This window comes from Trichosurus vulpecula, chromosome 7, assembly GCF_011100635.1.
Source record: "Trichosurus vulpecula isolate mTriVul1 chromosome 7, mTriVul1.pri, whole genome shotgun sequence".
Lineage (NCBI taxonomy): Eukaryota > Metazoa > Chordata > Mammalia > Diprotodontia > Phalangeridae > Trichosurus > Trichosurus vulpecula.
The window spans coordinates 131,486,366-131,509,845 of record NC_050579.1 but is presented as its reverse complement, the minus strand read 5'-3'; the positions used below and the strand labels follow the sequence as shown (position 1 = coordinate 131,509,845).

Below are 23,480 nucleotides of genomic sequence, written 5' to 3'. Positions count from 1 at the left end.
TGAGGCCCAGAGAGTAGCAAAGCCCAGGCTAGCTTTTGGGTTCTGATTCTTAGTCCAGGGTTTTTCCACCTGATTAGTCCTTAGTGTCTAAAGAAATGATAGGCATTTGGCAATCATCTTTTTCATAATAGGGATAGCAATTGCCGTGGCTAAGGGCGAGTGATTTAATAAGTATACTTATGTTTATAAGATTTTAAAGAAAGATCAATGGACTGATCAAAGTAACTTAAGCAAATAGATTAAACAGATGACTGGAGTGGTAACAGAGCATATAATAGCTCCTAATTCTCGGGAAAACGCTGGATTTAGAGTGAGAGGTTGTTATTGAGTCATTTTTCAGTTGAGTCTGATTTTTGGTAACCCTGTGGGTTTTCTTGGCAAAGATACTGGAGTGGTTGGCCATTTCCTTCTCCAGCTCACTTTATAGATTAGGAAACTAAGGCAAACAGGGTTAAGTGAGATACCCAAGGTCACACAGCTACGTATATCAGAGGCCAGATTTGAACTCAGGAAGATGAGACTTCCTGACTCTAGGCTTGGAACTCTATCCACTGTGCCACCTAACTCTGCTAGTACCAACCGTGTGACCTTGGTCAAGTTGACGTACTCTGTCTGAGCCTCAGGGTGACTGGGTTGTACTAAGTGACGCATAAGTCCCTTCATAGCTCTAAATATATGATCTTGTGAACAAAAATATTTTTTAGGGGGGAAAATGATACAGTTGAGTTTTCTTGTATCCCATAGGAAGTTTCTTCCTAATGTTGTTAGTTAAAATAGTGGTCAGAGCTATGCTTATGGGGGTACGGTTTATGATAGGCCCTATGTCCTTCAGCTTTCTGTATTTCTCTTTGAGGAAAAGGAAATCATTGTTTCATTCTTCCATGGTGTGTTTTTATACCATGTATCTAGTATTATTGTTGTAGTTTTCTGATAAGCATTCCGTTTTTGTGCAAAGTGTTAACTAATAGGAAGAACAGTATCATTTTACATTTCCAGAACTTTTATGTTGTTCATTCAGACCTCTTGACATTCTGAGGCATGAGGTCAGTTAAAACGAACCCTCTTAAGCAGAGTCAGATGAGACCATAGAAACTCCGGTAAAATAATTAATGGGGTATTGGCTTCCAAGGCACAGCTGTTGTTTGGGAGTTAAGGGTAATTTATAACATTAATTTCAGGTGATCTATCTTAAGATACATTTTCTGATTTTCAAAGAGCAAAAATTTAGTTTATAACATGAAGATCTTTAACCCTTAGTGCCACACAGATTTCCAGAATACCTACCAGCCAAGTATGTAGGAGGGAATAGTTATCTGTAACATGTAAGGTACAGTTAACATTAGTTACCTTTAAGCAACCAAATTGAGAAGTGATTTAAAACATGCTGACAAACAATGTGGTATGGTATCATAAAAATAATATCTCCCCACCTAAATAGTATCTGTTTTTAATGTAGCTTATATTTGCCAGGTGTTGGAGGAGGGAAGTAGGAAACTTCCAAGGATAATTTAGCAATGGTAACCTTATACTTTAAGTTGGAAATAGTTATTTCAATCCTAAGAAAATAAGAATGAATTCCTATTAGAGACAGTAACTTCATCATTAGGATTGCATTTCTACATTTTAAAAGCAGAATTAAATATTTAATCCACAATACTTTAGAATAACTAAATTTCCTGATAGTTACACATTTTTCTCATTTATTTGGTTTCAAAACATAACCACTCCAAATGCAGATGGTCTATAATCAAAAAATGGGAAACAGTAGCATTGAATAATTTATTGGTCCTGATCACAGAAGTTTAATTACAATCTTTTAAATGGTATTTTTAGTTGTGTTACTCAGTTTGAAGTACAGCTCAATACCCGATGCTCAAATGTATCTTTGATTTCATTCATTTGCATGTTATGAACAGTGATGCAGATTGCATCTAGTTCATGGCTACCCTTCACCTGCAATTCTTTTTTTTTTCTTTTTATTCCCCCTCACCTGCCCCCTCTTCCCTTCCTAAAGAACCACTTTTTCTTGCCACTTTTATGTGAGATAATTTACCCCATTCTATCTCTCCCTTTCTCCCTCTCTCAATATATTCCTCTCTTATCCCTTAAATTGATTTTATTTTTTAGATATCATCCCTTCATATTCAACTCACCCTGTGCCCTTTGTGTGTATATATATATGTGTGTATATATATATATATATGTATGTATGTATATATACCTACAGATTTACACACATAGACACACACATATGTATATATATGTTTACACACACACACACATATATATATATATATATATAAATATATATATATATATATATATATATATATATATATATATATATATATATACATACACATATATATATGCATATTCCTTTCAGCTACTATGATATTGAGGTCTCATGAATTATACACATCATCTTTCCATGCAGGAATGTAAACAAAACAGTTCAACTTTAGTAAGTCCGTTATGATTTCTCTTTCTTGTTTACCTTTTCATGCTTCTCTTAATTGTTGTGTTTGAAAGTCAAATTTTCTATTCAGCTCTGGTCTTTTCACTGAGAAAGCTTGAAAGTCCTCTATTTTATTGAAAGTCCATATTTTACCTTGAAGCATGATACTCAGGTTTGCTGGGTAGGTGATTCTTGGCTTTAATCCTAGCTCCATTGACCTCCAGAATATCATATTCCAAGCCCTTCGGTCCCTTAATGTGGAAGCTGCCAGATCCTGTGTTATCCTGATTGTTTTTCCACAATATTCAAATTGTTTCTTTCTGGCTGCTTGCAGTATTTTCTACTTGACCTGGGAGCTCTGGAATTTGGCAACATTGTTCCTAGGAGTTTTCTTTTTGGGATCTATTTGAGGAGGCGATCAATGGATTCTTTCAATTTCTGTTTTACCCTCTGGCTCTAGAAGATCAGGGCAATTCTCTTTGATAATTTCTTGAAAGATGATATCTAGGCTCTTTTTTTGATCATGGCTTTCAGGTAGTCCAGTAATTTTTAAATTATCTCTCCTGGATCTATTTTCCAGGTCAGTGGTTTTTCCAATGAGATATTTGACTTTGTCTTCCATTTTTTCATTCCTTTGGTTCTGTTTTATAATATCTTGATTTCTCATCAAGTCACTAGCTTCTACTTGCTCCAGTCTCATTTTTAAGGTAGTATTTTCTTCAGTGGTCTTTTGGACCTCCTTTTCCATTTGGCTAATTCTGCCTTTCAAGGCATTCTTCTCCTCATTGGCTTTTTGGAGCTCTTTTGCCATTTGAGTTAGTCTATTTTTTAAAGTGTTGTTTTGTTCAATATTTTTTTCAGTATTTTTTTGGGTCTCCTTTAGCAAGTCATTGACTTGTTTTTCGTGGTTTTCTTGCATCATTCTCATTTCTCATCCCAATTTTTTCTCTACTTCTCTAACTTGCTTTTCCAACTCCTCTTTTTGAGCACTTCCATGGCCTGACACCAGTTCATGTTTTTCTTGGAGGCTTTTGGTGTAGGCTCTTACACTTTGTTCACTTCTTTAGGCTGTATGTTTTGGTCTTCTTTTTCACCAAAGAAGGATTCCAAAGTCTGAGACTGAATCTGGGTGTGTTTTTGCTGCCTGGCCATGTTCCCAGCCAACTTACTTGACCCTTGAGTTTTTCATCGGGGTATGACTGCTTGTAGAGCAAAGAGTACTTTATTCCAAGCTTGAGGGGATGGGCTGTTGATTTCAGAGCTATTTCTATACAGCCAGCTCTGCCACCCTAGCACTCCTCCTTCCTCAAGAACCACCAACCCGGACCTGACGCAAATCTTCAGCAGGCTCTGCACTCCTGCTCTGATCCGCCACTTAATTCCTCCCACCATGTGGGCCTCAGGCTGGAAGTAACTGCAGCTGTATTTCTGTAGCTGCACCTCCCCCTCTGCCCCTGGGGCAGTGGCTGAACCTCAAACTCTGTCCCCCGCAGCTTTTCCCACTAACCTTCTCTGTTGTCTTTGGTGTTTGTGGGTTGAGAGATCTGGTAATTGCCACTGCTCACTGATTCAGGGTGCTAGGGCCTGTTCTGCCCGGCTCCTGGTCTGGTTGGTCCTGCTGCCTCCCACGCTGAGCTCTGCTCCCCTCCACTCTGTGTGTGATAGACCTCATCCATCGACCATCCAGGCTGTCCTGGGATGGATCCCTGCTTCCCTCTGATATTTTGTGGGTTCTGCAGTTCTAGAATTTGTTCCGAGCCATTTTTTATAGGTTTTTGGAGGGACGTGGTCGGGAGCTCACGCAAGTCCCTGCTTTCCAGTCGCCATCTTGGCTCCACCCCTGGAAGCTCCACCTGCAATTCTTATAAATATCCTTCATTAGTTCACTAGTTGGGGTCCCCACAAAGTGCTGAGAGTATTCTGCTTATCCTCTTGACATCACTAAGATACCAGTGAAGCTCAGTTTGTCCAGTGGTCATCCTTCACTGTTCCATGTGACTGGTCCACCTTTTTTGCTCATATATTTCTTTAGTGACATCCTTTACTTTGCTGCTTCTTTTAAATTCTTTGTTGGTAACAGACTGCAGACCACCTTTGTCCACCTTGCACCTTTCAGTTGTCCTTTGCATGATTTTCAGTTTTGTTTCTTCAGAGGCTATTCCATCTCTTCATGACTATAGTGCCAGAATGGATCAATGAATGTAAAAGCATTCATTAGGTGCCAGTATGCCTAGCATTGGGGAAACAAAGAGTAAAGTCAAGATAGTTTCTGTTTTCAAAGAACTTAAAAAACATAGGACAGTGGTGGCCATGAAGGATTATTTTGAACAGGGAAGTCTCAAAGACGAAGTTATAGGGCACACAACCAACATATCCTTTACAGAAAAGGTAGTTTGATTTGATTACTGTTCACCATTCAGAAGCTAAAGTATAGCTGGCATGCCAGGTTGGAAGTGGAAACTGGAGTTTGGGAGCATGGCATGATGAATACCAATATTTTAAAAAGCTGTATAAAAGATGAGTCTTTGTTTCCTGGAGAAGTTTGTGATTATGAAATCGCAATTTCCTAAAGGCAGTCTAGCCCTATTCAGTTTTTAAAATTTTGGCTCTGACTTATTGTTACAGACATTCTTTGCCCTTGTGCTTTATACCTTATCTCTCAACCCCACCCCCACCCCCCAATATTTTGCAATCTGGTGACGCAGGCTTTTTTGCTGTTCTTGCACAAGACTCCAACTCCCAACTCCAGGAATTTTCATTGGCTGCCCCTCATGCTTGAAATTCTCTCGTTCTTCATCTGTGTCTCCCGGCTTCCTTTAAGTTGCAGCTAACAAACATGCTCTTCTACAGGAACCATCTTCCTTAATGCTAGTTCCTTCCTTTCATTGATTATCTCCAATTTATCTTATGTATGACTTATGCATACATAGTTGTTTGTGTGTTGTCTCGCCATCAGAGTGTGAGCTCCTCAAGGGCAGAGGCTGTCTTTTGCCTTTCTTTATATCTTTTAGAGTTTAGCACAGTGCCTGGGACATAGTAGGTGCTTATAAAACGTTTATTGACAGACTGACTTTCTGCCTGCCTGCTTGCCTGAAGGACAGCTCTACCTGCCTGTTCCCACTACCTCAGTCTTAACATGTCAAGCGAAAGTTATCGTTTACCTTATTTTTCCTTCTGTCTTCACTATTTCTGTCCATAACTACTTAATTTACCAGAAGACAGGAGACAGGATATTCCAGGCAAATCAACTTACCCCCACCTTCAGCATTGTCTCCCCTGAGACTTTAGTGGAGATAGTCATGGTCTCTGAATCTAAGAACTTTGAAAATAACAGTGCTTTCAGCCCAGTGCCCACAGCCATCCATCTTGGAAATCAACCCTGGTGAAGACGCAGCCTGGCAAATGTTTTTTCACAAACTATATGCAACCTCCACTAGTGAAGACCTAGAAAATGAAGTTCTTACCATCCAAGTATTGTTCAGTACCATAAACTGATAAGATATTGTGAGTAGGAATGACATTAAAGAAGAGGCATTGCCATCTGTTTCACTGCTAAGGACCATGGGACCTTACTATCTGACTTAAACCTGAAACCTTCTGTATGTGTTGTCTTTCCTCTTTGCATTTCATTTTAGCACAATGCTTTGCACATAATATGTCCTTAATAAATGCCTTTTGCATTTGTTCATTCATACATTCATTCTTTTTTGTATTAGGTTCCTCTATATCTTTGATATCAGAGATTTGATGGAAAAAAATTTTCCCTATTGACAGTTTTCCTTTTTATGAGCATTCACTTTTTACTGCAACACCACTACTGATGACTAAGGAGACGAGGACATCCCACCCTTTCTTTAATTTTTTTTTATTTTGAACTTAATCGTAAACCAAACATTTCAGTGTATAAAGAGGAACAAAGATATTACGTTTTATAATAATAATAATAATAGTAGCTAACATTTATATAGATGTATTCTGTTCTAGATACTGTGTGCTAAATGCTTTATGAAACTGGAGTTATTTTATAGTTTTTCTAAGTATTACATTTAACAAGGAATCAATAAAATTGCCATGTTTGTCAGTGTTCCTTTCTGAGTATGTAAAAAATAAACTCATGCTCCTTCTCTTGTACATCTACCCACTAACATTTCTTGCCCTCCCTCCCCCATTTCATTCCAAGTAGGAGGTTTCATTTCCGTTGTAGTGGTGTAAGATCTGATCTTGACATCCGAATTCATTTTCCTACATATGCATGGAGATTTGCGGTATTTTTATAGGAAAATGCCTTTTGTGTTCCAGACAGCTGAGTTGTAGAGGAATTTTTGGAACACAACCTGTTTTAAGTTAGAAACTGCATATATCTTTTTAACTATTTTGCTAAAAGATAAGCCAAGTAATTCCTTTCATTATAGCTCCTGGTGGTGAAGGGAGCAAAGGAAAGAAGGTAAAAGAAGACAAACAGAGTCACCCTTAATAACTAAACAGATCAATAAAACAAAAATCCAGCCAAGGGGAAGATCTTTCAACCAGCTTCTAAGCAGATTAGGTTTCACCACCACCCACAGTTATCTCCTGTCTTTACAGCTGGTGACCATGTAGGCTATTAATCCATCATCATGAGGGATTCTTGCTTTTGGTACTTGGGCCAAGCCTCTTTCTCTAATCAGTCATGCATGCTTTTTAGATATCAGTATCAGTATCAAAAAATGAAATATCAATTGCATCAGTGATTGTTATCCAATGGACCTAATTTTTACTTAAAATTTTAAAATACCCATTATGTTTCCAACTAAAGCCAAGTGAATAGCAGAGTTAAGGTGTAATTAAAATTACTTTTTACCAAAATTGCTTCAAGATCTTTCTGCTTCAGACTTGACCATATGATATGTCTTATTTTTCTAATAATTTGTTTGAGGCTACATAATAGAGGAAAAAAATTTAGATTCTTTTAAGTAGCATGACGGACATTAGCATTTACTTGACCGAACAAAATATAACGAGTCGTTGATGTAGACAGTAACTTTTTCTTATTTTTATTATTCTAATTCTTTTTTCCTATTCTCTGAAATATATTATTTATCTTCTCTTATGTCTCCAGGTGCACTTTGATGGCTGGAGTAATAGCTATGATTACTGGATTGAAGCAGATTCTCCTGACATCCATCCAGTTGGCTGGTGTGCAAAAACAGGACATCCTCTTCAGCCTCCTCTTAGTAAGAGAACTTAGAACAATGATAATGACAACAATAATAACAGCTAGCATTTATTTAACACTTTAAGGTTTGAAAAGTATGTTAGATATGCATCTTATTTGATCCTCAAAACAACTCTATAAGATAAATGCCGTTATTATCCTTATTTTTACATTAGAAAATACGGATGAGCGATGTCAAGTGATTTGACCAAGGTCACACAGCTAGGAAGTGTTTGAGTCAAGATTTGAAATTGGGTCTTCCTGACTCCCAGTCCAGCCCTCTACCCATCGGGCCACCTAGCTGCCTAAAAATTATTATGGCTTAAAGAAATAACTAGGCGTTTGTAGTTTGTTGAATTATCCCTTGCCAACCTAGCCCTTCTTATCCATTGTAAATTTTTCTCTTAGTTTCACAAATTATTTTGCCTTGAGATATTGAGATTAACTGGGAGAAGTTATTACCCCCATTTTATGTATTGGAAAACTGAGACATAAAGAGGCAAAATAGATGGCCTTCTCATTTATTCTCTATTGCCATACCTGCCCCATCCCCAAGGGTCTACAATATCAGAAATTTGTGGGCCAGAAATGTTTGTGCTAAGATACATATCCATAGGGATAAAATGACTCATATACGTGGAGCTGTTGGGGCCAGCTGAGGAGTAGAGAGGGTTTTTTTTTTTTTTAGCAATCTATTGATTTTAATAGTTATTTCCCAAGCAGTGGGAAATGGAGAATATTTATACTTGCTGATATTTTATAACCAACAGAATAATTGATAAGTTGAAATCATAATATAAAATAAGACTGATGTTAAGAAAGAAAACAATGTCAAGATGTGCCCCCTCCTGTCAACTGAAGGGGAAATTTATTTTTTTAAAAATATTTTTCTCAGTGACATGTAAACAAAAATTTTTAACTCTTTTAAAAAAAATTTTGAGTTCCAAATTCTCACCCTGTCTTCCCTCCCAGCTCTTTTTTGGGAAGGCAAGCAATTTGATATAGATTGTTTATTTGCAGTCATGTAAAACATTTCCATATTAATCATGTTGCAACAGAAAACACAGGCCAAAAAAACCCAAGAATAATAGAGAAAGTAAAAAAGCATGCTTTATTTTGCATTCAGACTCCATCAGTTCTTTGTCTGGCAGTAGATAGCATTTTTTATCCTAAGTCTGAAGGAGAAATTTCTAAGGGCAGAGGAAGGGGGATTGGGACTAGACCAGTGTACCTGGTCTCTGCTTCATTCAGCACCACAGTCTTTCAAACCCAAATTGCCAGTTCTCTCTTTTTCTATGCATAAAAAAATGGATCCACTTCCCTCCCTACCCTGATTTTAAGAAGGTACTATCATTGAGTTCTTATCAAACTATTTCTGATTTTAGCTTTTCCTTATTTTATGCTTGTTTTTGACATTTCATAACTGATTCAGTGTGTTTACTGATTTTTCTTTCATACAGCTAAGAATTACAATCATTATTTTAGGAAAGAATATTTAGGAACAATATATCTTACATCTTTCCCTTTCCATTTCCACGTCCACCAGCCTAGTTCAGGCCCTCATTGTCTTTTACCTTGACTGTTGTCATAGTTTGCTAATTTCTTTTTGTTTTCAGTCTTATCCTTATCTCTATTGTTCATACCACCACCAAACTAATTCTCCCGTATATGTCAGTCAAAAAACCTCAGTGGCTCCTTGTTGCTTGTTTTTGTTCCCTTTAAATTAAAGAAATTAACAAGCCTTTATGTTATTTTCCTTTCACCTCTCCTCTGTCTCCATTGAATAAAAAAAGGGGAAACCTCCATAACAAATAGACAAAGCAGATTCCTACATGGACGTGTTCAAATATGTATGTCTCATATTGCCTCTTGAGTCCATCATTTCTCTTTTGTTTCTTTTTTAACTCCATTGCTTGTTCAGTAAAATACATCGTCCTTAGCATGGTGGTTAAGTTTTCTGCCTGTCTGGCCATAAGCCAACTTTTCAACTTTATTTCATACTAGCTTTTATATACCCTGCATTTCAGCCACACTAAACTATTTACTACCTATCCTGATTATCTATTATCTATTAACTATCCTGATTTTTTTTTCTCTTGCCCTCTTACCTTTGTGTATTTATGTCATCCCTCCCTTTAACTGGGTAGTCTTCCAACTTCACCTGTGAAAATAGTCTTCCTTGAAGGTTCAGCTCAGATGCCACCTCCTCCACAAAACCGTTGTTGATTTGTCTCCTTGAATGTCTCATGACCCTCCCTTTGACATTGTATTCGACTATTTTGTATTTTTTATTTACTTTATATTTTTGCTGTATGTATGTGTATGTGTGTACACATACATGTACATATATACATGTGTGTATATCTGTCTACTTTTTTCCTCCATTGGAATATAAATTCCTCAGGAGTAGGGATTGTTTCATTCTTTGTACTTGTATCACTAACACCTGTGCCTGGCACGTAGTAACTGCTTAATACATATTTGTGATTGTTTCATGTCTCATATTCACTTAATCATGTTCTAATATTTATTTGTGTTTTACATATAGAAGATCATAAGCTTCTTGATGGCAAGGACCATGTTGTTTTAAATTTTTCTATCCTGACCATCTAGCAGAATGTTTAGGACTGTCTTAAGTACTTAATATTTCTTGATTTGAGTGATAGAAAAGGTAACTATGAACGCAGTTTCTTTAGGAGAGCATATTTTATTGTGTATGACCTTTTGCTTTGTCTATTACCTTGATATGTATTTGGAGTAAAAATAGATTTAATATAAGCTTTTTATATTAAAGGGCTTTGAAAAGCTTCAATGAAAGGTTATTCAGCTAGTGTACTAATAAACATATGCAGCAATTTTATCAGTTGTGAAAAAATTCAGTGATAATACTTTGCAAGATGTATAGGATTTATCCTTTTTTTAAAGAAAGCTTTAAATTAGGAATGGGGGCAGGGACTTGGCAGGAATCTTAGCTTTGCTTTATTTGTGGATCTAGCATAAGATATGGAAAATATAGCCCTTTTGTTGGTATAGGAAACTTCTTGTTAGGAAACCTCTGCCAATGCAGATGTATAAACTGAAGTTTATAATCATAGAGAATTTTCTAGGACACTTAGAGGTCAAGCAAACCTTCCAGGGTCACATAGCAAGGATATATTAAAAGTGAAGCTTGAACCCAGGCCCTCCTCATATTGAGACTCATTCTCTATTTACAATGCCACACTTCCTCTTGCATTAGAGAGTGATTGTAACTGGAAATTTTCAAAGTAATTAAAATGTTGAATTGGAGTATGTGACTAGATTTTCATAATTCCTAAAAAATATTGACTAACTAATTTAATTTAAACAGGAAAAAGACAGGAGAGGTGACTAGAGAGCTGGCCTCATGGGTCAGAAAGACCTGAATTCAAGTACTACTTCTGACACACACTGGCTCTGTGGTCTGGGCAAGACACTGAATCTTTCAGTGCCTCAGGCTATTCTCTAAGATTGTTGCAAAGTAGGTGCTCATCTGCCATGGTGTAAGGAGTTTTTAATGCAGTGAAATCATTGGTCAGGTACTTCCCTCTACCCTTCTCCCCTCTCGCTCTCTCCCCTCTTCCTCACTCCCAAAAGGAAGAGCACCTTGCAAGAATGTCATTTGTTGCAGGCAGATATAGGAGCGATGGTTTAGAAAGACAGCTGGGGGAAAGGGAGAGATAGAGGGTGGTGGGGAAGAGAAAAGAAGAGAGAGGGAAGGAGAGAGGAGAGAAATTGGCCTACTAAATTGGGGCACACCAAAATACTGTTTTGGTGTAAAAGTATAGAATAAAGCACTTGTTATAGGAACTTATCAATATAAAATTCGACTGGAATTTGTTATTATCTGGACAAGGACTAAGTCAAAATTAAGGCCACCTTTTGCTTTCTGTATTGACCTTGCACGTGTAGTGTTTATATGCTTTGTCTCCCTTTAGACTGTAAGCTTCTTGATCTCAGGGACTGTTTTTTCATTTTCTTTGCATCTTGGAGCTTAGCAGAGTACTTGGCACATCGGCATCACTAAATAAAGGCCTGTTGATTAGTTTATTGATTGATAGTACATATGAAGAAAGGTTCAATAAGAATGTTAAGAGAGGATTACTTGAGGCATCCTTGAATTGTCTGAAAGAACAGACTGTCTCAAAGCACCTTTTAAAACTGAGCATTTTCATTAGTCTCTGCAAATTTAAGGCAAAGTATCAGCTGAAGATGGATTTCAGGCAATTTATTTCTCTACTCCCATCTCTGTTCTCACTCCTTCTTTGGCTCTGTGATCGGTTGAATAACTTTATTCCTTACTTTACTTCCACAGGTCCTCTGGAATTGGTGGAAGCCTCTGAGCAAGGAGGCTGCCCAACTGCGGGATGCAAAGGAATTGGCCACATAAAGAGAGCTAGACACCCAGGCTACCACAGGTAGATATGCTCATTGTCCCTTGTCTTACATGGTTTATGTAAAAGAGTGCTTCCCCCATGTGTATAAGGTAGTTTATTTGTGTTAAAAGAAGTGACAAGCAGGTTTTACAATCAGATCCATACTAAATGCGGTTGCCATGGTGAGCATGTAAAATTAAAAGATAGCTATAGAATTGTGGGGGGAAAATACATTTACAATAAGTTAACTTGTTACCAAGAATAGATTCAACTTGGCTATTTGGCTTTTTATTGGCAGTATGCCTGCATTCGAGGAAGTTTTGATTAGAAAACAATCGTTTTGGTCTTTGACCACCTGTAGTGATAAGGGTAGATACTGCCAAGAAATTTTCTTGTGTATGCCCCAAGTGACCTGAATATTTCAGTAATATAAGTTGAAATTTCTGTGAACCTGCAGGGATTGCAAAAGGAAACAGTAAAAATAATATTCAGAAATACATATTTGTATTGATCTTTCTCTCTGTTACATATGTAGAACTGACATCTGATTTGCATAATTAAAGTTTGTATATTAAACTCTATAAAGTGTGAAATATTAATGACGTGCTAGTAATGGTTTTAGTTTAGGAGTTTTAAAAGGGAAAGTTAATCATGTTTAGGTTTTTAATCTTAAAAACCCTAACTTTATTTGCTTATGTCAAGCTTATCAGGAAATATCTTATTTCATTAGTTAGTTTGCTCCATACAAAGAAATTTCTGAATGATTCTGAGAAAAAAAATGGGGTTTCTTCTTTATCTGATATGTACAGATTGAGGAAACCAGGTCATTCTGAAAATCTTAAGATTGTACAACCTTCTTCCTCATGAATTAACAGATGGTACAAAATTGGTATAATTATCCTCATCAAGCTGCAGTTTTCTTCATTCTGTCATCTCCTCAACCTTGATTTAAGAAGAGAAGCCTTTTTATACCTCTACACATTTTTGGAAAAATTACATGGAGTGTTGCTGGCACATAATAAGCATTTAATGCTTGTTGACTGACTGATAAGGAGGAAAGAACCTGGTATTAGTTAGGATTCAAATTTTCATTGGAAAGTTTTAAAATCCTTTTAATTGGTTAGTTGGTAACAGATAAAGATTGAGGTCATCAGATAACTGTAACTTTGTGGAAAATACATATTTGAAAATAAAGACTGCACAGATTATTTTATGTGGTGCTAGTTATAATCATGTGAATAAGTAAATGCTAAAGTCATCACATTCAAAGGCTGGTTCTGTTTTATAATGGTTAGATTTGCAAAGACAATATGGTACTTTGCAAGTTATTAGGTGCTTGACAGTAAATGTAGTGATCTATCTACTTTAGGGAAATCCAGTGGACACATATACTTCATATGTCAGGCTCTACCACTAGAAAATGTGATTTTTAAATTGGAGTGCTGTCTATCCATATAATCTATTTCATAGAATGAAATAAATAGAACTACACTTTATAACTTCATTTAGAAAGTAATTAGTTGGATTATTCTGTCCAGCAGATTGTCATCTTTAATGGCCTTACTAAAAACTTCTTTGTTTCAGAGGAAGAGTTACTGTTTTGGAACTTGAATTTTCTATTTTTTTTTCTTTTTGGGATCTTTTTCAGGAGGCGATCAGTGGATTCTTTCAATTTCTATTTTACCCTCTGGCTCTAGAATATCCAGGCAGTTTTCCTTGATAATTTCTTGAAAGATAATATATAGCCTCTTTTTTTGATCATGGCTTTTAGGTAGTCCAGTAATTTTCAGATTATCTCTCTTGGATCTATTTTCCAGGTCAGTGGTTTTTCCAATGAGATATTTCACATTGTCTTCCATTTTTTCATTCCTTTGGATCTGTTTTATAATATCTTGATTTCTCATCAAGTCACTAGCTTCCACTTGCTACAATCTAATGTTTAAGGTATTGTTTTTTTCAGTGGTCTTTTGGATCTCCTTTTCCATTTTGGCTAATTCTGCCTTTCAAAGCATTCTTCTCCTCATTGGGTTTTTGGAGCTATTTTGCCATTTGAGTTAGTCTATTTTTTTAAGGTGTTATTTTCTTCAGTATTTTGGGGGGTCTCCTTTAGCAAGTCATTTCATGGTTTTCTTGCATCACTCTCATTTCTCTTTCCAATTTTTCCTCTACTTCTCTTACTTGCTTTTCCAAATCCTTTTTGAGTTCTTCCATGGCCTGAGACCAATTCATATTTTTCTTGGAGGCTTTTGATGTAGGCTCTTTGACTTTGTTGACTTCTTCTGGCTGTATGTTTTGCTCTTCTTTGTCATCAAAGAAAGATTCCAAAGTCTGAATCTAAATCTGAGACTGTTTTCGCTGCCTGTTCATGTTCCCAGCCAACTACTTGACCATTAAGCTTTTTGTCAGGGTACAGCTGCTTGTAGAGTAGAAAGTCCTTTGTCTCAAGCTTGAGGGGATGCCCTGCTGTTTTCAGAGCTACTTCTACACAGCAAGCTCTGCCACACCAGCACCCCTTCTCCCCCAAGAACCGCCAAGCAGGATTGTGGCCCAGATCCAGGCAAGGCAAAGCAGGCTTCGGAACTCCCGCTTTAATCTGCCACTTAATTCTTCCCACCAGATGGGCCTGGGGCCCAAAGCAACTGCAGCTCTGGAAGCAGCCTCAGAGCTGCACCACCTCCCCCGCCCCATGGGCGAACTCCTTTCACTCTGTCCCAGCAGCTTTTCCCACTAACCTGCTCTGTTGTCTTTGGCATTTGTGGGTTGAGAAGTCTGGTGACTGCCACAGCTCACTGATTCAGGGCACTAGGGCCTGTTCCACCTGGCTCCCGGTCTGGTTGGTCCTTGCGTGGCCCATGCTGGGTTCTGCTCTGCTCCCAGCTTAATGGGATAGACCCTTCCCAGTTAGCATTCAGGCTGGCCTGGAGCCCTGCTTCCCTCTGCTATTTTGTGGGTTCTGCAGCTCTAAAATTTGTTCAGAGCCATTTTTATAGGTGTTTGGAGGGACATGGGGGAGAGCTCACAGAAGTCCCTGCTTTCCAGCCACCATCTTGGCTCCGCCCCTGAATTTTCTATTTACTGTCAGTTCACCAGGTTTGGATGCCCCAGATACAAGAGATCTCTGGAGTGGGAGGTATCTTGACTCTTCTGAGGGATCCTATTCCAGTAGCATCAACTCTATTGCCATATTTTCAAAGCTGTTTAGGAGGGCTAGATACTCATTTTTGGAAGGAAAACTGGTAGATTTTTGTAATCACAGTTGTGCTATGAATGGCATTTGCTACATTCATTTCATAAGAATTTGCTTTTGGCTTTTTTGAAAAATCATTGTGTTATAGAAAAATAACTTGGGAACAATTTTTGTTGGATTTAAAATGCAATGAATGAAATGGGTATCATAATGATATGTCTCAATAAATGGCTAATGAAATTCTTCAGTGAGAATAAAATCAGTTTTGTGAAAATCTGAACAAAGAGTTGTCTTTTGAGCTGGTTTTAGTGGCAGGCTAATGGGAAGAGAACAGTTCCCTTTGCTCCAGCTAGATGATAGGATGATAGAAACATCTGATTCCACTGAAGAATCAGATGGGAGATTAGGCATGTTTAGTCAGAACTTCCTTTTGTTTTAAAATTTATCGAAATTTAATTTGTATGTTGTAGCTTCTGCTTCTTTACCATCCATCCCTTCATTTCTGAAGTCTTTATACTCTACACTTCTGCTTCCATCACCATCCTGAAGCTTCTCTCTTGAATTTAATCAGTAGTCTCCTCATTGCCAAATACAAATGTCTTTTTCCAGTCCTCATGCTCCTTGGTCTCTTTGAAACATTGATACTATCAGCCACTTTTTCCTTCTTAAAACTCTTCTCCCTTGGCATTGTCTTTGACGTTATCCTTTGTGTACTTTGTTATGTCCTGTTGTCTCTTCTGTTAGAAAGTGACCTGACTTGTTTACATCAGGGACTGTTTTTGCCTTTCTTTGTATCCTTAGTGCTTTAGCACAGGGAGTAACTGCTGGCTATAACATAGAAAGCATTTAATTATTTGCTGCTTTTTGGCTGACTGCCCTTATTAATCTTCCACCTCTCTGATGGCTTCTCCATCTTCTTTGCTGATTCTTCTTCCTTCATCTTTTGCCTGAATTAAGACAATTTCCAAATGCTGTCTTCTCTTTTCTTTCTGCCTGACTTAACTCTTAAGTGTCTTTTCCTTGGAGATCACTTGCCTTTATCTATTACATGTATACAGACAACCCTCTAACAGAAATCTCCATCTCATATCTTTTACCTGAACTCTAATTGTTTTATCTTCTACTCCCTCAGACAAGACTCTCCATTTCCCAGCTCTGGGCATTGTCACTGTCTTTCACACATGCCTGGAATATTCTCCCTCCTTATCTCTACCTCCTCACTTCTTTCATGTCCCAGCTAGAATCCCACCTTCTACAGGAAGCCTTTCTTGATCCCTCTCAATGCTCTCCAGTTTATTCTGTATATATCTTAGATGTACTTAGTTGTGTGTATCTTAGCATTCTCAGTAGACTGGGACCTTCTTGAGAGCAGGGACTGTTTTTTTTTTTGCTTTTGGTGTATCCCCAGAGCTTTGCACAGTGCCTGGCACATAATAAGAACTTAATAAATGTTTGTTGACTGACTTGCATGTCTCACTGTCATTTCAAACTTGTCAAGTCTAAAACTGACCCGTTTAATCTTCTCTGTAATGTTAGTTATTCCTCTTGACTAATTTATTTCTTAAAAAACAAACTGTGAACTTAACAAACACCAAGTAAAATGAATTCTTCCATATATAAAATAGAACAGAAGAGAATTTTACATGCAACTATGAATCCCAATTGAGTACATCCTACTTTTCCTTTTAAGTATATAATAAATTCAGCATGTAACTTTCAGATCTGCCCTGCTTGTCTGTGATTCTGTCTGCCCATCCTTCTGTTCTTTTTTGTGCTTTCAAAAATTGCTTCAGTGGCCCTCTTTTCTATCTTGTTTTCATCTTTGTAGCAACCCAATTCCTGTTGCTCCCTGTCTCTCCTCCACTCTCCCAATTGAGAAACAAAACCAAAACTTTTATAACCAATATTTCATCAAGAAAAACAAGTTCCCAAATTGGCTGTTTCCACAACAAAAATGTTATTGCATTGTACCTTGAATCTTTTGGCTCTCTGTCAGAAAGGGGATAGCATGTTCCTTCTGGAATTGTGATTGCTCATTGTAATGATCAGAATTTTTGTAATCATTTAATTTTTTAAACTAAACTTAGAAACCAAATAAAATTAGTATTTCCATACACATAGTAGAACAGAAGAGAGCCATGCATGAAACTGCAAATCTTTTATTATGTAGAGCTTGGTTTTTTTAAAAAGAATATAACACATTCATCGTGGAATTTTCAAAGCTGCTCTGCTTGACTGTGATTCTTTCTGGTCTTCCTTCTGTTAACTGTTTTTTGCAAAACATATCCCCAATCTCCTTCTCTTTCCTATGTCTTCCTCCACCTGCTCATCTCTCCCCCTCCCCCCCCACACCCCTTATGAAAAGAAGAAAAACTTTCCCAACCCTTTTTAATTTTACTGGACTTCCTTTTAATTAATTCCTATTTATCTTGTATGTAATTTGTTTGCTTGTTGTCTTTTGTACCTTTTTATATACCCAGTACCTAGCATAATGCCTGGCATATAAGGTACTTAATAAATGCTTACTGACTATTGACTCCATCTTTTTCAAGGTTACACTGTTTAGGCTGGCAAGTAGTGCAAATAATATGAAGTATAAGAAATAGTTCTTGGTCTTGCGGAAGTTTTGGTTTTTCCTCCTCAATGTGTGTGAGAGTATATGTATATTTGGTTATTAACTATAACTGTCATTGACCTAGATAGCAGTAATATATGATAGTATAGATGTTTTTGATTATTACTTATAAAACCTTTGACCTAGAAAGCAGAACCAAAGAAGTGATTTCAGGGACCCAGGAGTTTTGGGTTTATAATAGAAATTATTTTTCTTAAATGTAATTTGTATTGTCTTCCACAGCACGGTACATCATACTAAGAATTTTTGAGTATTTAATACTATTGTGAGTTCATGGAAGCTACACAGATAGTAAATCGACAACGTCAGCAAGCCTAGCGAATCAACAGACTGATCAGATTGTGGTAGAGATGAAAGGATAACAGTTTTCACACCAGCTCTATCAGATTGACACAAAGGAAGACCACAGAGTCTGCTATTTGGGCCTTCTTGTTTTGTTTGTTTTAAATTTGTTATTTATTTTTAACATTCGTTTTTTTAAAAATTTGAATTCTAAGTTCTCTCCCTCTTTCCTGCCCCTCCTCTGCCCATTGAGAAAGCAAGAAATGTGATCTCAATTATACATGTGAAATTATGCAGAGCATATTTCCATATTAGCCATGTTACCAAAAAAAAGCCAAAAAAAATAAAGAAGGTGAAAAAGTTATGCTTCAGTCTACATTCGGACTTCATCAGTTCTTTCTCTGGAGGTGGATAGCATTTTCATCATAAAGACCTTCAGAATTGTCTTTGATCATTGCATTGCTGAGAACAGAGAAGTCATTCACAGTTAATCATACACAATATAGCTGTTACCGTGTACAATGTTTTCCTGATTCTGCTTGCTTAATTTTGCATCAGTTCACTTTGTGTACCCAATCTATTGTACTGATCCACCCCTCTGTTTCTTAGCCAGTAACAGATTGATTTGGTGATTCTACTTTATAATACAGTTTTTTTCCCCATCAATTCCCTTTATATTTTGACCTTTTGTTTTTCCAAATGAGTTTTGTTGTTATTATTTTTCCAGCTCCATAAAATAATTTTTTGGTAGTTTGATTGGTAAGGCATTGAATAAGTAAATTTAGGTAAAACTGTCATTTTTATTATATTGCCTTGGCCATCCCATGAGCAATTAATATTTTTCCAGTTGTGTAGATCTGTCTATTTATTTGTGTGAAAAATGTTGTAATTTTGTTCATATAATTCGTGGGTTTGTCTTAGGAGGTAGACTCTCAAGTATTTTATATTTTCTGTAGTTGTTTTAAGTGGAATTTCTTTCCCTCTCTTTCTGCTGGACTTTGTTGGTAATATATAGAAATGCTGATGACATAATGTGGGTTTATTTTATATCCCACAGCTTAAATGAAATTGTTGTTTCAACTAGTTTTTTGCTTGATTCTCTAGGATTCTCTAATACCATGATATCGTATCTACAGAGTGATAGTTTTGTTTCCTCATTGCCTGTTCTAATACTTTCAATTTCTTTTTGTCTTATTGCTATAGCTAGCATTTCTAATGCAATATTGAATAATAGTGATGATAATGGGTATCTTTGGTATCCTTACCCTTATCTTATTGGGATCAGCTCCATTCCAGATAATGCTTGATAATGTTTTTCAATAGATACTGCTTATCATTTTGAGGAAAACTCTATTATTCCTAAGCTTTTTAGTGTTTTTAATAGGAATGGGTATTGTACTTTGTCAACAGTGTTTTTTTTTATCTGTTGAGATAGTCATATGATTTTTGTTGTTATTGTTATTGATATGGTCAATTATGCTGATAGTTTTCCTTTTATGAAGCCAGCAGTGCATTCTTGCTTTAAATTCCATCTGGTCATGGTTATATGAACTTGTGATACATTGCTTAATCTCCTTGCTAGTGATTTATTAAAATTTTGTGTCAGTATTCATTAGGGAATTCGGTCTGTAGTTTTCTTTCTGTTTTGCTCTTCCTGGTTTAGGCATCAGTACCATATTTGTGTTTTTAAAGGAATTTGGCAGGACTCCTTCTTTACTTGTTTTTCCAAGTAGTTTATAAAGTATTGGAATTAATTGTTCTTTAAATGTTTAGTATAATTGTGAATTCATCTGATCCTAGGGATTTTTTCTTAAGGAGCTCACTGATGGCTTATCCAACTTTTTTTTTCTAAGACAAAGTTATTTAAGTATTCAATTTCATCTTCTGTTAATCTGAGCAATCTATATTTCTGTAAATAGTCATCCTTTTCATTTAGATTATTAGATTTTTTGGCATTTAATTGGGCAAAATAGCCCCTAATAATTGCTTTCATTTCATCTTCATTGGTGTATTCACCCTTTTCATTTTTTATACTGATAATTTCGTTTTCTTCCTTTTTAATTAACTGATGGTTTATTTTATTTGTGTTTTTCCCCCATATAATCAGGTCCTACTTTTGTTTATTAGTTCAATGCTTTTCTTACTTCCAGTATTACTAATCTCTTTGATTTTCAGTATTTCCAATTTGATCTTTAATTGGAGATTTTTAATTTGTCCTAGTTCTAGTTGTTTTCTTTTTTTTGGTTGCATGCTCAGTTCATTGATCTGTTCTTTCTCTTTTTATTAATATAATCATTTAAAGATATAAAATTTCCCCTAAGTACTGCTTTGGTTACATTCCTCAAATTTCCTGCAGCTGCAAGCTATAGTGCTCCTTTCTGCCTTAGAACTGATACCAGGGTCTCTGTTCCCTTGTGAGCAACCACACACACTCTTCTATGCCCTGGGACTGTGACCAGGGCCCCTGCCCTGCTGTAGCCTAAGCACTCATGCTCTCGTTTGCCCCGAAACTGTAACCCGTAGCTATGTATAGGCAATGCAACAGGACCTGCAGCCAGTGCCAGCAGAGGGTCCCCTGTAATCTCTTACTGACCAGTTGTCCGACTCCTTTACTGCCTCTGGACTGAGAACTCCCGAAGCTGCTGCTGCTGCTGTTATAGCCACCTTCAGCCTGCTGCTGGTGCTGCCTCAGCATGCGGTGCACTCCAATCTGGCCTCCACCCCTGGTGTCACAGACCTTTCCTGATGGACTCCTGAGTTATCTTGGGCTGGAGAAATGTTTTATCCCAACCTTCTTTTGGTTCTGCCACTCCAAAATTCACTTTGAGGTGTTATTTTGAAATTGTTTGGAAGGGAATGTTGGGAGAATTCAGCTGAGTTAGTGCCTGTACTCCATCGTCTTGGCTCCTGACCTCAGGGATCCGCTTTTCTTTTCAAACTTTTCCTGGTGGCAGCATTTTGGAGATGGTGGGCTTTCATGACTCCATGATACAGCTCCGTGACAATGCTTCTTCCTGATTGGTATCTGGAAACTCTGCAGAATTTTGACTAGCTTAATGATTGAAATTGCTAGTGCTCTGGACCAGGTCTTATAAGGTCGATTGATACTCCTTACCTCCTGAAAAGAACAGTTCCCTTATTAAGACCCCCTTTTCAAGGAGAAATCTGTGTGTCTGTGACTTGATGGTTCCATCTGTTGTGGTGCGCTATTGGCACTTTACAAGATAGAAAAATAGTTCTGGAGAGTCTGCATAGCAACTCCATTAGCAATCCTGGAAGAATATTAGGAATTTTGATGACTCTTGACTGGGGGGAGTAGTAAGGGAGGGGGTAGTGGGGAGGGGAGGTAGTAATTGCAGAAACCCTGCCTGCTGTCTGCCTCTACTCACTTTTCTTGGTATCTTGGGGATATCCACAGACATTACATCCATTCATGAAGCCAGAAACTCTCAGAATCTAGAGCAAATAGAGCTTTTCTAATTCAATAAATGTCATAATATTTTAAATATAAATGCTCCATACTATGTATTTCTTTAATCCTTGTAGTCTTTGAGTATATTTATTGAATTTTTGTGATCTTTAAAGCTATTCTCTTTAACTGAGAAAAGTGAGTATTTTCATAAAAATGGTTCTTCTGTTCTTTTCATCTTTCAGTGCTATCAATTGTCCTTATTCAGAAATCAATTTGAACAAAGACCGTATCCTCCCAGATCGTTTAAGTGGTGAGATGTCTCCAGCTAGCCCGTCATTAACAAGGAATAAAAAGACGGAAATAAATGAACGCTCCTCATCTCCTGAAATCAAGTAATTAAATAATTATAATAATAATGATAATGGTAATTAGTACAAGGATGTTATGAAATGCTGTTTTATATTTTCAAATGCATTGCCCACAATATTGCTTAAGTCTAAAATAATTACACAGTCAAAAATGAGAATATAAAATAATTTGAGTAGTGATTAACCTTCTTAAGTTTTTCTTAAGTATTTAATATTAATTAATTACTTAATTAAGTAAGATATATTTGTCCGGATCAGCATAACTAAGTCAGGATTGAAATAATTAATCAAAGAAGGAAGCTTAGAGATCCTTGAGTCTCTGGGACTTGACCATAGGTTTCCAAATTTCAGATCTTTTGCTTTTTCTCCTTTTTGGTGCCATCTTTCTTAAGCAAGTATTTATGTACTGGATGACAAAAATCTGAAAATACCATTTTCCTACTTGGACATCAATCAGATGGCCCTGGATGAATTGAGCAAACCAACTACAGTTGTATGGACAATGGCTTTTTTGTGTTCCTTGTAATTGTGAAACTCATTGCTGCCTTAGGAGCTTGATCAATTATCATTTAGTATTTGGATTCATTTCAAGAAATAGTATGAAGGAAAAAGAGACTGTTTTTTAACCAGTGCTGTTTAAGAATAAGAGGCTACTGAGGAATGTCTTTAAATAAAGTGGCCAAAGCCTTTATTAGTTGGAAGGGCTAAGATAAATAAAAGTGGATTTGGTAGAAAAATAATTCTAGATGTGAAGATTTTTGGAGATGTTTTTTAAAATGTTTTAAACCTGGACTAGTGCAGAGGTTTTCTGATGGTGAAATATTTGCATTTTATAACCTCCATGCTGTTGTAAAGTTGAACATCTTAAGTGATACTGCTAAAATTTCTTTGCCAACTAAATATCCATAAAATATCACCCAGAATTCTCTATAACATTTTTTGGCCTAAGTAGTGTTTATAAATGGCTTCATTCTCATGGAAAAAATTTTGCCCTTCAGATCAGGAAAAAAGTCCAGCAGCATACAACTTCAGGTATTAGCTACAATGATGAATCTTTAACCTTCAAACATTTAAATTAAGAAGACTTAGGGTTTGGATTTCAAAAGTCTTTCCGTTTGTTTAAAATATCAACAGAAAATGTCCTAGTCCTGAGCACACTGACTCCAAATCGTTGATTCAGAATCGATCATCTGGGAAATCTGTGCCAGAGAAAAATTTACAGGAGGATATGGAAGGTAAACCTCCTTACAAGAAGCCGCTGTTGTGTGATGATAACGAAAAGAAGTCATCTAGGTAATTTTCTTTTCAATCACTTTAAAAATAGTTGGGAATGAGCTTAATTCTTCTGCTCTTGGCAGCATATGTAAATCATGCCTACCATTTAAAGAATCTAAGATTTCATAAATAGATCTCATGTATATGATATTTGTTTGTGAAATTCATAAAAAACAGGAATTCTCCTAAATGCACTTCTCTGATTTTTTTTTGGTAAATATCTTAGAAATGATGATAACTCCTTCTTGCATCATTTCATCTAAACTACAAGTAAT

At 36.7% G+C, this 23,480-nt stretch overlaps 1 protein-coding gene across 2 annotated transcripts in view; it reads left to right on the top strand.

Annotated features, from left to right (window-relative positions):
- L3MBTL3 (L3MBTL histone methyl-lysine binding protein 3) overlaps window positions 1–23,480 on the top strand; it is a 154,029-nt gene that overhangs the window by 96,667 nt on the left and 33,882 nt on the right. For both annotated transcript variants that reach the window (XM_036768842.1, XM_036768843.1), the window contains exons 17-20: window positions 7,557–7,671; window positions 11,986–12,088; window positions 21,805–21,954; window positions 23,065–23,223. In XM_036768842.1, coding sequence (XP_036624737.1) covers window positions 7,557–7,671; window positions 11,986–12,088; window positions 21,805–21,954; window positions 23,065–23,223 — 527 coding nt within the window. The remainder of the gene's footprint in view (window positions 1–7,556; window positions 7,672–11,985; window positions 12,089–21,804; window positions 21,955–23,064; window positions 23,224–23,480) is intronic.